Below are 15,479 nucleotides of genomic sequence, written 5' to 3'. Positions count from 1 at the left end.
ACTTCTAAGCCATAGTGAACAAAAACAAAAATAAAACCAAACAAATGGAATCTCAAATGTTCAGCGTTTCGGTATATGAAAGCACACTGGAAGATTTCGATAACAGTCTTGAGTTTTAGTCAATAGTTGCTTTAATGGAACCTGAGTATATGTGAATCGTGGAAGTACCCAACTAATGTATTGCCATTAACTTACTTTATAGGGGTCTAGGGAGTTGGCAGATTAATTCGATTGTGTTACTTTTTAAAAAGGCACACAGAAAAGAACTCTGGGTACTTAAAATTTTTTTTACCTTGGCTTTCATCTATAAATGTAGAGCCAGAATATTTGGCTATTGGCTATAGTGAATTTTCCCAGGCACACTGCATAACTTACTTCACATAGAACTTGATATAAATATACCACGTGTAAGAGTGTCTTGTGATGCGTCTCATAATACAGTAATGCCCAGTAATAGATTACACCTAATTTACCCCTTCTTTATTGTCAACTTTTCATAGCAAAAGAACAAACCATTAAAACAAATTGTTTATAAAGAAAAAGGATATGAAAAGAATGGGAGAACACAGACATTGCAAGTTAGCGCAGATGAAAAACACAGATCTAGTGCGAGGGGGTAGCTTTTACTTATTTAAGCTGCACTTCTCGATTTTTTTTTTCTGGGACCCACTGGATCCAGTTCTTATTAATGCCTTTCTTAGCTACATGGCTTACAGGAAAAAAATCAAACCTCTACTGCACGCTGTGGGTCCACCCGGGCCGTGGGAGATGCACACACAGCACTGGACCACCTGTTCTGGCAGTACCCACAGTAACCAACGGTGCGGCTTAGGAACTCCCCACAATGCAACTAGACGGCACACACGCACCTCAGCTGAGCTGCTCCCCAGCCTTCCCAGGTGAGGGGCTGCTCCCTCAGGCCACAAGGGACGCGGGGAACAAACCAAGGCGCTGCGCCACGCATGCACAGAAAGGTCTCCAACACTGCACATGAGGGCACCGTGTCACTGAAATGTGCCACCAAATGTCTTTGGGGGGAAATAAAGAAAAGCCCTACCAAACAGATATCGAAAAAATCCAGAAAACTCGGAACACGTCTAGAAAGACAGCTTGGTTTAGGAAATTCAGAGGGTGTCTGAGCGTGTTTTCTGTGCCTGCAAAGCTTGGCTGTGGCTAGCACGTGCAGGCACCCCTGGAGGTGAGCTGCATTCGTCTGGGGCAAGAATTCAGACCCCCAGAGATGCTGGCACATTTCATGTCAGTTTTCTAGAACATGTGGAAGAGACTCTCCTACAGCTGTGTCATGCCTACATTGGAAAGGACCCACACGTTAGATCTCAGGTACCGACTTTCCATGTTACTCAGACAGGATATCTCCCCTGAGTTTTTCACGAAGTTCAACTTTTGGAGGCAAGGCCATTTTGTCCATGAGGGACTTAGGAACAGTGCCCAGAGTGTTTCAGGGGTCTGTAAAAATGCCAGACAGGAAACTTTACTGGGTCTAAATACAAAACGAAAACTGAAAAAAAAATCAAAATTTATAAATGTTTAATTAAATGTCTAAAAAAATGCAACATTATGGCAACTTCATGAATTTTTAAACTTAGGGTTCACAAATCTTTTTTTGTTTCGAGTTTTCTCGTATCCAAAAGGACTCCAAGACCAAATGCAAATCATTGCTATATCTTCCGAACACTTATGTATGCCAGCTGTGATTCTAAATGTTCTGCGGAGGCTGTGGCATTCAGCCTCCCAGCCCTGTGGGGTGAATAAGGCCACTGCCCTTGTTTTATAGAGGCTCAGCCAGGCCAGCCGCGAGCCCTAGGTATGGTCAACCACACAGCTAGGATCTCAAATGGGGATCTCCAGCCCTCAGTGTAATCACATGTTGATGGCAGAGAAATCAGGGCCTCAGGAAATTAAACAAGTTCCCCATAGCCAGACAATTTCAAAAACAAATGATAAAAGCCCTTTCAAAAATTTATATCAAAAAATGACATCTATCATATGACCTGGGTGCACGTGGACATGTCTGATGGGATGAGGATGGTGTCGCCCAGGGAAGGAGGCCTGAAGGGCTGGGCCTCTAGGGCCACTGTTCATGGGGAGCCTCTGGCTCTATTTTTCTGACAATATTTTGTTACCCCTTCTGAGTGGGACCTAATTTAGAGATTATCTCCTCCTGTTGCCTGGTTAGACAGAAGAGGAAAGTGAGGATGAAAGTACTTAAGATAATTGCCCCGGGTCACACCCACCAGCCTGGTGGCGCCAGTGTGAAACCCAGGTTCCCCCAGTTCAGGATCCAGAAACCTATTACATGTGTTAAGATTAAGAAACGGAAGCCTAAACGCAGATAGGATATATATATATTTTTTTTAGCACTTCATCTACTAAATCCTACAAGGACTGTGATATATTAGCTTAGATCTCGACCTCACTGGCATTCAAAATAGTGATATGGGGGGGCCAGCCCTGAGGCCTAGTGATTAAGTTCGGCACACTCCACTTCGGCGGCCTGGGTTCGCGGGTTTGGTTCCCAGGCGTGGACCTACACCACTCATCGGCAGCCATGCTGTGGCAGTGACCCACATACAAAATAGAGGAAGATTGGCATGAATGTTAGCTCAGGACGAACCTTCCTCAGCAAAAAAAAAAAATAGTGACATGGGTTTGCACTGGTCCAGATGGAAAGAGACAGCCAAAGTAATGGTGTAAGTTTCAGTCCACGTGTCTTCTCTCCCTCCTGCCCTCTATATCAGACTGAGAATGTGCCTACCTCATTTCTTTGGCTTCTCACTGGTATCTGAAAGGAACTTTTTCCCCTTTCTTTCTGCAGCTATACAAATGCCCTCCAAAAATTCTTACTGACTTCTGTGTGAGATAGGGCTAGTTACCAAGAGGTCACAGGCCTGCCCAGGTCTCAGCGAGCTGATGAGGTGGGTTATCAATGCTCCCGGGGGCAGAAGCACATTCCCTCTTCCATTTCTATTCATCCAATGGATCCTTTCAGACCTTAGTCTGAATTAAGTCCACTGAAAACTCAAGGGTCTTTATGTGTATAAAATTCTTGATCTAGTTTGATGCTACTAAAAATAATAAACAGAAAGAGATTCTCACATTCATTGGAAACACTTAGCAGGGTTATCATTACAGCTTTAAAAACTGCTTTTGCTGGGGCCAGTCTGGTGGTGCAGCGGTAAAGTGCGCGCGCTCTGCTGCGGCGGCCCGGGTTTGCGGGTTCGGATCCGGGCGCGCACCGACGCACGGCTTGTTAGGCCATGCTGTGGTGTGTCCCATATAGAGTAGAGGAAGACTGGCACGGATGTTAGCCCAGGGTCAATCTTCCTCAAGGAAAAAGGGGAGGATTGGCATTGGTGTTAGCTCAGGGCTAGTCCTCCTCGCCAAAAAAAAAAAAAAAAAAAACTGCTTCTGCTAAGTCTTCTGGTAGTTGGGGAGCTTAGGGCAATGGGAATTACAGCTCCAGGGGAAGTCACCCCAGAATGTCCATCTTAGCACCGAAGTGCCTTTCACAATGGGGAGGAGGAACGGAAGTAGGCAGGACATTCTCTCCTCTTTGACTCTCTGTCTCCTACTCTATAATCAGGTGGGAGGGAAGAAAGAATGATTTCCTTTTTCTTTTATGGATCAGGATTTCGTCTAGAAAGAACTAAAAGTCCAAATCTGATATTTGAAGGACTTCAGGGAAGAGGGAATAAATAGATCACTGTTTATTACCTGGAAGATACATGTGAAGCAATTCCCAGAGAACTGTGGGCTGTGGATGGATACTTATAATCCTAAGATCACGTATCTAGCAAACTGTCTGGCATTCCACTAACCCAACAGGAGCAAAGAATGACACAAATTTTCAACCTCCCAGAGGGCTGCACACTCTGCACACGAGCCTTCTAAGAAGCTCTCTGCCAAAGGGGGAGTTGGACTTGTGCTGTTCACTCGGTGGTCATTTTTGTCACAATATGCATCTTTCCTGCATGCCAACACTGGAGGGAGATGTTTATGTTGTGCTCCATCCCCGCTTCAGGTCCCCACTGATGCCAGGCCCCGAAGCAGACCCTGGCGACAGACACAAAACCAACCGGCATGTGTGACAGCGTGGCTGTGTCCTGGGTCACGCCCCCTGTCCCCCAGGGTGGACTCACTGTGGTCCTGAAAATACTGATTCCCTCCCGTCAGTACAAAAATGACAACTGCCAAGGCTACGAGGCTCTGCTTTCTCAAAGAAAACTGTATTTGAACCAGAAGTGTATTGATAAACTCTCCTAATAAAAAAATTTCTGAAACAGAAATTTCAATACAATAAAGCCCAAGTGGCAGTCGGTGCAGTTCTTAAAAACAGGTGCTGGTGTCTGCGGCGGCAGTGTCTGGACTGCTTCGTTTCAATTCCGACTTACTAATAGTGTGACCCTGGGAAAGGGACTTAATTTCTCTCTGCTTCCATTTTCTTACTTGTTCTTGTGAAGATTTTATCCATTAATATATGTGAAGCACTTTGAACAGTATTGGGCAAACAATTAGCACTAAATGTTAGCTATTATTCTTATGAGGTGTTTTTATTACTATGAGAAAATAACATTTTTAAAAAGAACTGTATATTAGTCAATGATAAGAGCAGTCCATAAACATTTCTGCTCATTCCAAACTTTTCTGGATAAACTTGGTTTCAAAGATCTTTAGGTCCATTCTCACCATAAGATTACAGGTACATTTCATGCATTCTTCTTTTTCACTTGAAACATACTGGCCATATATAAAGATCCTATTTCTTCTCTCTATATATACATTATAGGTTTGCTATTTACATTTGAAATCATAAAAGAAAGTTATATTCATGTGACATAAACTCAATGATATCTTTAACAAAGCAATTGGGTGATGGGGAGTGAGTTAGGCTCTTCAGTGGACCTATCTTAACTACGACCCCCTATAAAAAAAGGTTAGTTGGCCAGAAGGCCAGCACCCCAGAAAGTAGTGTATTCTCAAGTTAAGTAACGGCTCCACCTAGCTATCCGTTACAGCCAATCTCAAGAGCTCAGACACAACAGTTACTGTGAAGAACTCCTTTAACCCGAGGGCAGAAGTTCTCCCAGAAATGGCCAATATTTGTTTTATTAACCGTCTCAATTTTTAATTAGGTTACTCAGTGTTCCAGATGTAACAGATGCCTGGCCAGACAGGTGATGGTTTGTGACATCAGAATGACTGTCCAATCCACACCACCGAGACGGCCCTCCCTATGCCCACTCCCCCCCACCAGTGGGTCAGCTAGGGTCCCAACTGCTCGCCCTCCTCAACCTCTCCTTAGCAAAATACCTTTCTCCATGGCACTGAGCTAATTCATGCAGTCAAATTCTTTAGTGAAATATCTGCAGATAATATGCTTTGCTATCCAATATTATCATATTACAGACACATGGGCTAAATTACAGACACATGGGCTGAGAGCTAGAGTTTTTCATTAGATCCCCTGAAATATATTTTAAAAAAATACATAAAAACAACTCTCAGATATCCATTTCTTAAAAAAATCCTTTTACTCTATCTTTCATGCTTTAAGAGAAGACTATCTCTGAAGCCATTAAACAAGCTATTAACTGTTCTACTTATGAAATGAGAACAGACCCTCCACTGCTGCTTAGAAGAACTGATCCCAGGAAAGAACACCTTCTGACGGTGCTTTTTCTCCATAATAAATTTCATTTGTCAACAATTAATAATTTCTCTATTGGTCTGAGAGGTAAAAAGAAAAAATCCCATGAAATGTGGGAAAAATGAGTTTTGACTCACTGAGTGGCAGGTCAGTTACTATAAAAGAGCAAGTAACCGTCTGAAATGAAAAACATTTTCAATTCTCTTTGGAATACACTTTCACTTTTTGCTACAACTTCACCACTGAAAACTAGGAAAGTGGGGTGGGAAACATCAAGTTATCCCATTGGCCTGGTCAACAGACGGCTGTGGCCTGTTCTTTAATTCTTAGTCTTGAGTGGCAGGTTGAATGAGATAACCTTTGCTTCTGGTTTTTGGCACGAATGCTTCGGTTGAAGGCTCCCTGCCTGCAATGAGGCACTGCCATTTGCCCTTTCTAGACTATCTTAGAGCCGGGATGAAGGTGAGAAGTCATAAAAGGCAACATCTCATTTCAAACACGCGGACACCGAGGCCAGGTCAGCGAGTTTAGAATAGATGATGCATATTATGGATATAATAGGGTATGGATGGAGAGGTGCATGGACAGATGGACATGAGGATCCAAGCAGACAGGATTCGGTCTCAGGAGCTCCTCATTCTATTTCTGGCTTCATCACTAACTATTTCTTTTCAACCTAGGCAAATCATTTCATTTATCTGGAGCTGCTTTCTCTTGTCTATGAGGCTATTAGGTCTGAAGGCTCTCTCAGGTCCCTTCTAGGTCTCATAGTCTTTGACTTCAGGAAACAATAGACTTTTCAAAACTATTCGACTTCACGATGCCAGGGCCATTTTGCCAGAATCGCCGAGAATTCATCGCACCATGATAGAAGGGACTGGGACGTCTTAGTAATCCACAGATTTGACACTATCTGGGTGTCCTGATTTACACGCAATGACCTCTCTTAAAATTACATTAGAAAGTGGCTGTGAATTATTTACAATACTCAAAACAAGGAAACAACCTAAGTGTCCAACGATGGATGAATGGATAAAGAAAATGTGGTATATACATACAATGGAATATTATTCAGCCTTCATTTCTGCCATTTGCAACAACATGGATAAACCTTGAAGACATTATGTTAAGTGAAACAAGTCAGACAGAAAAACAAATACAGTATTTGTCTTTCTCGTTTATAAGTGGAATCCAAAAAAAGACGAACTCATAGAAACAGAGAGTATATTGGTGGTTGCCAGGGCAGGGGGTGAGGGCAGGGGTGGAGTGGGAGGGTGGGGAAATGAGTGAAGGAGGTCAAAGGGTACAAACGTCCAGCTATAAGATGAATGTCTCAGGGATGTAATGTACAGCATGGTGACTCTACATGGGGAGCACACAAGACTGCATTGTATATTTGAAAGTTACTAAGAGAGTAGATCTTCAAAGTTCTCAATTCACACACGTGCGCACACACACGTAACAACTGTAATCTTATTGCGGTAATCATTTCGTAATATATACATATATCAAATCATCATGTTGTAAACCTCAAACTTACAGAATGTTGTATGTCAATTATATCGCAATAAAGCTGGGAAAAAAATTCTGTTAACTTTCTCTTAAAAAGAAAAGAAAGTGGCTGTGAGCAGAGCTTCATCAAAAAGTAGTTCCCATCTTGAATCAAGATGTTCAAATAACGAAGAAAACAATAAGCTAAAATTAGCAGTGATGGCCACCCTTGCTTCACAGGGGAATAGAAAAGTCAGCATTACTCAAGACACCCTGGAAGCCTGTGTGCATTTGACTTTTTTTTCCTAGAAACCCCTTGTGAAATGTGAGACTATCTACCTGGGGCTATAACACACCTCTTTATATCATACTTATTACCTCTCATTTAATTTTTCCCTGGACCCCGAATGAATTCCCTTTGGCAAGAAAGACTCCATAAAAATGGATGCTGCTTCGGAGCAAATCCCTTCTGTCTGTTCAAAGAACCCTTCTCAATAATGACTGTTTTCTTAAGTTATAAAACAGCAGGAAGCAGAGTAAACTGTATATACAGACAGGCCATTACAATCGCATATTTTTCCCCTCTGACTGCCAATTCTTAAAAGTCAGGGCGGCCACCATTTGTTTTCTGAAGCTCAACCACTTCGTTAGTTCTTTGAATGTTATAGGAAATACTAGCAGTGGGGCACAAACCACCCTTTTTTACGCATGAGAGAACAACAGAAGAAGAGGTACATCAAGGGTCACCTGGTTTAAGCTTCTTCCTCCAGGCAGGTCAGCATTTGAACTGACCAAGAGATGGCTGTTGCTTCTATTTTTGAAGCCAGAGATTCTAAGACAGCTGAGTGAGTCTTTCTCGAAGTTTACCCTCGAAGTCAATTTCCTTACACTTCACCACTGCCTGTCCCCAACCCCATGCCTTGCTATGATTTAAGCCTGCTTCCTGTTTGGTCCTCTGTGGAGAGCCAAGCCCCTACTTGGTGTTTCTGTTGTGTTTAATGCAGGGTCACTATTAGTCTTTGGTTTGTCCATCATTTCTACTTTGGAAACCTACGAAGTTGGGTTTGGCTGGAACTGTGTGGTCCTGTGCCTACGGCTTTTCACATATCCATTGGAATCAGAGGATGGTACCAAGCCCCAGAGTTTCCTGAGTCTGGGCATGGCCAGAAAGTCTCCATGGGCTTAAAGAGAAAAAGCTGAGAGGGAGAAAATGAGGTCAGAGATAAAGAGAGTCTCACGGAGCAGGCAAATGGCACGAAGTGGATAGAACACGAATGGAACACTGTGTCCTGCGGTGCTGTTCCTGGTGGGCATGGTGGTTCTCTGCAGGGCTTTGCCCAGTCTGGGGCATTGGGAAGGCTGCACCTGGGATGGTGCTAGCAGGTGATCGAGATGCTATAAGGCTGTGCTTAGGACTGCAGGAAAGGCTGCCACAGGCTGCGGTGATCACAGTGTCACCCGTAGAGAGCCACACCCCAGGGGCAACCTTAGAGCCTCCATTGGCACCACTACGATGAGAGGGTCCTCTGGAGGACTGGCCCCAGCGGGCAGCAGCCAGAGATGCAGGCCGGGGATCACAAACGTTTCCTAAGTTCAGTCCCTGCACCAGGCACACAGCATTGTTTCATTCAATCTTATAAAGAAGCTCTCACTATTATCCTCATTTTGCAGATGAGGAAACTGAGGTTCCGAGAAGCTCTGTAACTTGCCAAAGGCTTAAGCGTCTGCACCAGAACTCCACTTGTTTGCTCTCAGAACCTAAATTCTCAACCACTCTGTTTTACGACCCGACCTCACTGCATCTCATCTTCTGGGCACAGCAAGAAGCCCTGTGGTTGAATCTCTCTCCCTGAGAAGAGAGAATATCCATTTTCTACTGGGCACCTGATACTTTCTGGAGGCATGTAGATGCCGGGCAGGGGCTGCAGTCAGCTCCACAGACCTGAACTGTAACCCAGCCTCCATCCCGGCGTAGGGTGTGGTTCTGGAAAAGAGTGTTACTCTTGTGTTTACTCAAAGATAGTCATTAAGTCACCGTGAAGACATCTTTCTGCAGACTAAACAACCCCACTCCTTTTTTAAAAAGCTTTCCTCACAGGAGTTATTTTTTTGGTACCATCTTTCTATATTTACTGGTTTTCCCCTGGGCGCTCTTCTACCCTCCCATTCTCTATTTTAAACAATCCTGTAATAAGATTTTGATCTATGCCACAGAAAGAAAAGGGTCATTTTCATCTCCAGCCTTAACAAATGAATAAAAGGCCAGCATGGATGGTAATCAGCCCCTTGTGGTCCACTCTGACCCTCAGGCTTTTTTTGGCCACCCCTATGTCTGGCCAATCTTCCATTCACTGTTTGTTTCAGATCCTCTTGAACTTCACTGTGTATTTGAGGGACTAGTCTTTAGCCTCATGCAGCCCTGAAATGGTTCTAACATGCACTTGAGTCAGCCTAATTTTCTTCTGCCCTCTAAAAGGATGCTTCAGAAAGAGCCCAGTGCTCAGAAATAACACTTGAGGAGGGAGAGTGTCAACAATAAAATTCTTTCTCCTTGCAGGGGCCTGACATCCCCCTCTGGCAGAGGTTTTAGCCACATTTGAGCGAGGCCAGTCAAACCTAAGGATTCTGAGACACCATCCCCAGTGCCCGATGTACCAGCCTAGAGAGTGTGCCAGCCCCAGGGGGGCCCACTTACTTCGAGGTTCTCGGGGTCCATCCACTGTGATTTTGATGGCTCTGTGATAAGTGGCAACTTGTGGTGGGTTTGTGAAGACGGTAATGGTCAGAGTGAAGCTTTTCCCTGTGGGAACACAAAAGAGAACACAGAAGGATGAGGGGACGGCCTGAATCTACCTGCTGCGTAATTGACCATGAATTTGTGCTTTCCAGCCCTCAAACTGGAAAGGTGGCAGAACTTTAGCACACGTGATTGGTTTTTCCAATATTCCCTTGAGTTTGGCTTTGCTTAAATTCTGGAATGCACACCTCTGGTGTCTGTCTAGACGTAACACCTCGCAGAGTCACATGGCTTTCGTTTAATCATCAATAAACAACACAGGATCAAGAGAGATTCAGATTTGTTTTCTTTCAAGTCAAGACCCCAGGGAACATAGGATCAGATGGGCAGCTATCCACTCCCCACCCTACCACGGTCCCCGCCTTTTATAAACTCAGGGCAAAAAAGAGTAAAAGAAACCACAGCTATCTTTCCCTCTAACGTTGTTTGCCTCCAAGGATTAGGAAAGATAGAATTCCTAAGTTTGAAGGTAGGCGAGATTAAAATTATTCCCGCTGACTCTCAAAAATACTAATTGCTGATTGATTTTAAATATTATTTTTAAATGCTGGATGTTATTAGAGGCCCTCATGGGACTGGACAGGCAAAATTCATAGTCAATAAATGGACTCAAGAATATGTAACTGACAGATGGAGATTCAGTAAGTCTTATAAACATCTATATGCACATGATTTCCATCTGAACATTTTACAGATACTTATGAAATGTGAGCGTGTCTTCATCGCATATGTCTAATGCGATGCTTTTAATAACTTTTTTTATACACTGTTTTAATTTTTTTTTTTTTCCTGAGGAAGATTTTCCCTGAGCTAACATCTGTGCCAGTTTTCCTCTATTTTATATATGGGTCACCGCCATAGCATGGCTGATGACTGGTGTGGGTCCACGTCTGGGATCCGAACCCACAAACCCAGGCTGCCGAAGCAGAGCATGTGAAACTTAACCATTAGGTTACAGGGCCAGCCTGCTTTTAATAACTTTTAAAAATTATTTAAAAAATATATTTATAATTTATAATACAGTTACTAACTTATAAATAATATAGTAATTAATATTAATAATATAATTATTAATATGTAAATATATTAATGATTTCAAACATTTCTTCTTGGCCAAGTAGTTCAGAGGATGGACTCTGGGTTTCAATTCTGGCTAGCTGAACTTTGCCAAGGCACTTGACCTCTCTGTGCCTCAGTGTCCTTACATGGAAGATGGGTACATATAACTTTTTCTACCTTATAGAATTTAGAGGGAGGTAAAATGTGTTAATATGAGTAAAACTGTTAAAACAGTATCTGGCACACGGTATTCAAAGGGGTGTGTGTGTGTGCTCACTTCCATTATTTCTCTTCTCTGTTTCTCATAGCTACACAAGAGGATCCTAAGGTTTGACTAAGCCTGATGTTCAGACCTCCTACATCAATTAATAATTAACACAGAGTTTCTCCTCTTAATCATGCAGCATGAAATGAAAGCAAAACAAAAGGAGAGGAAAGCAAAACAGGACCACCCATTCCCCAACTTGCTAACAAAATCAAATCGCCTTCTTTCCCCAAGTTAGTAAGAACAGAATTTTTTCAACCCTCACGTATGTTTTAATACAAAAGACGGCCAGGGAAAAATGCCCAATGACAATATAATCTTTGGCCACAGCAAGCCAGTGATGCCTAATCATGAAAATCCCCACCAAACAATCCCCAAGGATTCGTATTCTGTCTGAATGAAAGACTATGGCAAGAAGAATTGCCAGTGATGATGACACTGGCCTTGTCTGGCATGGCTGCATAACCAAAGTCAAGGGCGACCTGTCTAACAGGTTAGGCAAGGATGCTGTCTGGGGAGGGGTGCACCATGGGGTCGGAGCTCTGGCGGAGACCAGGAGGGCCTCAACCAAATTCGTCTTCCGCATCAGCTGGCCTCGTCTCCTGGAACCTGGAGACGAATCCTTTGGGGCGTTAGGGATTTGCAATCTTTAGGACATCCTTCAAATGTCACCAGGTGACACCCAGACTGTTTTCTCCCCTGGCAAGTAGCTAAAGGGGAGGAATGGGCAGGAGAGGCTGCGGGCCAGGCCCAGCAAGGATGGCCTGCCGAGGTGGAGGCAGGCACCCAGGTCCACTCCCATCTCGCTGTGTAGTTTTGGGCTTTCCAAGCACCAGTCAAAGGAGCAAAGGCAGCCGCAGCCCTGGGAGCAGCCCCATCCACGTGGTCCTCTGAGCATTAGGGCCAGTCTGTCCCTTCTCCATCAAGAACCTATTAGAGTTATTACCTATACCATCAAGATGGAATCCCACCACCAGCTTCTAGGATCTTCTCACTAATAAGTCCCCACCCACGAGTTATTTCTCACCCACTCCTCCTCCTCCCCCGCCTGGCTCCTCTCCTCTGTGTTCCAGAAGCCAGGGCGTTTCTGCTTTGGGCTCTTTCTTCCTCCAGACCCTTTGTCAGCCATCAAGGCCTCCTGGCTGCACACCCCCTTCCTGGCTTCAAGGTCAGGCGTCAGTCACTCATCTTTTAGGTGGCCTTCATTGATGACTACAGTTCGCTTTGTGGCTGTTTTGGCGCCTCTTAAAGCATTCTTCCCCTTTGATTGATCACGATGTTGGGCTGAATGGGGTCTGTGGCTGTAAAGGCCTTAGAGCAGGGGTCATGTTCTATACCCACCATGTGTCCCTCACAAGAAGATGAGAGAGGATGACAATGGGAGGGGGCTTCAGGGTAGAGGGGGGATTGAAATGAAAAAAAAAAAAGATTCCTTGAAGATATAAGCAATGAACAATCACATTGCCCCAGTGACCGAGCAGGGTGTGTGTGTGTGTGTGTGTGTGTGTGTGTGTGTGTGTGTGTGGCGGGCGGGACGTGGGGGTTCTTCCTGAAAAAGAGTTAGAAGATTTGAGCGTGTGTACAAATGATTTAATGATTTGACTTTTCCAGATCTGTTTCCTGCTCTGCAAAACAAGGCGGATGCTGGGATACATACAACATCATTTTCAGCTCTGATTTTATCTTCTGAGCATGCAGCCCCCCCGCCCCCCCCCCACCCCCGGTGCCCGTCTCCCTGTGTAGGTGTGCGCATGCCCCTGAGTGCTTCCTCTGCTGCCTGCAACTTCAGCATTTCAGAAATTCTGTGAAAATCCTGTAGTAGCTTCCTGTGGCTGCTGTAACAAACTACCACAACCTGTGTGGCTTAAAACAACTGACATTTATTGTCTCACAGTTCTGGAGGCCAGAAGTCCAAAATCAAGGTGTCAGCAGGGCCATGCTTCCTCTGAAGGCTCTAGGGAAGAATCCGTCTGTCCTTGCCTTGCCAACCCTCTTCTGGTGGTTCCTAGAGGCCTCGGCTTGTAGCAGCATCACTCCAGTCTCTGTGTCTGTCCCCACATGGCCTTCCTCTCTCTGTGTGTCTCTTGTTCCCAAACCTCCCTCTCCTCATAAGGACACTGGTCATTGGATGCAGGATCTACCCTAAACCAGCAGGACCTCACCTTAACTTGATTCCATCTGCAAAGCCCTTCTTTCTAAATAAGATCACATTCTGAGGTTACTGGTGGACATGAATTTTTAGGGAACACTACTGAATCCAGTACAAACAACAAAATGTCATAAGGGTTCTGGTCTTGGCACTACAAGTCACAACTGCTCTAAGGCACCTGTGCGTTTGACCCCTGGGAATGGTCCCACCCCTGGGGTGGCCCTCCTACAATCACCCTATTCTTGATTTCCTAAATGACAACAAAGAATCGTTGTCTTCATAATATTCGCATTTTTAGGTCTGTGTAGAATTTACAACTTTTCAAACACTTTCCCATTTACTATGTCATTTGGTCCTTACATGCTCTCATGAAATAAACAAGATAGATTTTATTGTCCTGGATTAATAGGTAGCAAAGCTAATGCTCAGAGAGGTTAAGTAATTTTCCCAAAGTCACACAGCTCACATACACAGCAGAACCCAGATCTCCCAGCTTTATGCTCACCATTCTTCACATTACTGTCATGAGGTCATAAATCTTGACTTGCAAACTTAGAGGCATCAGCACCATGACTCTGGACTTGTGGTACTGTTTCCATGCTCTACCACTACCCAAAAAAGTGACAGTAGTGTCGGTGACTCTAATGTACCCATACTGTACTCGATGGCTAACTGTTAGCCCGGGTTATAGTTCAAAAGCAGTTTCTTATTGAGCCGAATTTGGGCTCCTGGCAGTCAAGTGCTTAATGACGCCCCCTGGTTAACCACAGACTGGCCTACGTAATTGGGAATGAAATTCAACGAAAGTGAATATTTGTGACATCACTGCGCATAATACAATTCTATGATTTTACGCCCATCATTTTATGTGCAGTCACAACAAGTGTCTATCTAGCAAATAGGTGGGGCATTTCAGCCACAACAATATGGTTTACGAAGGCGGAGGTATCCTGGTCCTTTCCCTCACAATGGGCTCTTGTTTATAGCTTTGAGCACGGGGACCTCTGCTTCTTGCCCCACAGACAGAGGTAATACGTGCTGACCTTTTGTTCACCGGTGTGTGTGGCCTCTTTTCACTCGGGGAAAACCCTGCCATCTACTTCTTGTATTCTTCCCACCAGACCCGGCACCGTGCTCAACGGCTGGCGACAGTCGGCCAGTGGGCACATCTGACTGACATTCTGAGCTTTGGGAGCCACTGCGCTCAGCCCTCCGCCCGCCCCGGCCCATCCCCGCCGAGACACAGCCCTTCTTGGCTAGCACCTGCAGAAATGGTAGCTGCAGCCCAGAGCACACGTGTTATTGGCCAGATTCCCTCGTTAAAATGACCTATGGGCCTGGTATTTTAAGTGCGTGGGTGTGGAGAGTGCAAGATTCTCAAGTGTTTTTCTCAGCAAGCTGCGGCCAGACTGGTAAGTCAGAGGAGAGCAGAGGAGGACAGGCGGGCTCAGTAACAACAGTCCCCAATCCGCTCTGCAGGACCAAATGCCGGGCGGGAGGAGGGGGCTGCCATAGAGACAACTGACGGATGCTCTCTTCTGTAGCCTGCAGCTAGTCCTTGCCAGGAGACCTGGAAGGCTCCCTGCAGGCCTGGCTTTGGCCTCATGAGACAAACAGAGGCCTTGGCCGGTGCACAGGTGGCCGTGACTCTGAAAGCTGCAGCTCTTGGCTCCCCAGGGGGCAAGCTGCAGGGTTACAGGTGCCCTGTGCGAGGATTCACAGTGGAAGGAGCACAGGAAAGGGGAGCACCATGACCTTCTTTCCCCACTGACGGAAACCTAACGCAAACAGCAGCCACGGTTCTGGCCAGTGGTTGGGTTCCAGTAGGAATACGAGTTAGAAGCACAAACACCAGGACTGAATAAGGTGGGAAGAAATGGCAAGGGAGGGAGGGGTTGTCTTGACTTATGCCTGGAAGCAGCAAAAGATGAGGGGTTGATTATACAATCCCATGAAAGCAGAAATGCATAGGGCGCTAGTTAAGAGTGTCAACCCTCAAGTTGAACCGCCTTTCTTCAAATCCCAGCTCTACTACTTGCTAGCTGTGTGA

General features: G+C 45.0%; 1 protein-coding gene across 2 annotated transcripts in view; it reads right to left on the bottom strand.

Annotated features, from left to right (window-relative positions):
• The window catches only part of RUNX1 (RUNX family transcription factor 1), a 90,276-nt gene that overhangs the window by 51,819 nt on the left and 22,978 nt on the right, over nt 1-15,479 (bottom strand). For both annotated transcript variants that reach the window (XM_014786833.2, XM_087418121.1), the window contains exon 3: nt 9,855-9,959. In XM_014786833.2, the coding sequence (XP_014642319.1) occupies nt 9,855-9,959 (105 nt within the window). The remainder of the gene's footprint in view (nt 1-9,854; nt 9,960-15,479) is intronic.

This window comes from Ceratotherium simum, chromosome 27, assembly GCF_057802395.1.
Source record: "Ceratotherium simum simum isolate JZ-2026a chromosome 27, ASM5780239v1, whole genome shotgun sequence".
Lineage (NCBI taxonomy): Eukaryota > Metazoa > Chordata > Mammalia > Perissodactyla > Rhinocerotidae > Ceratotherium > Ceratotherium simum.
The sequence above is the reverse complement of the archived record's forward strand: the minus strand, read 5'-3'. Positions and strand labels throughout refer to the sequence as shown.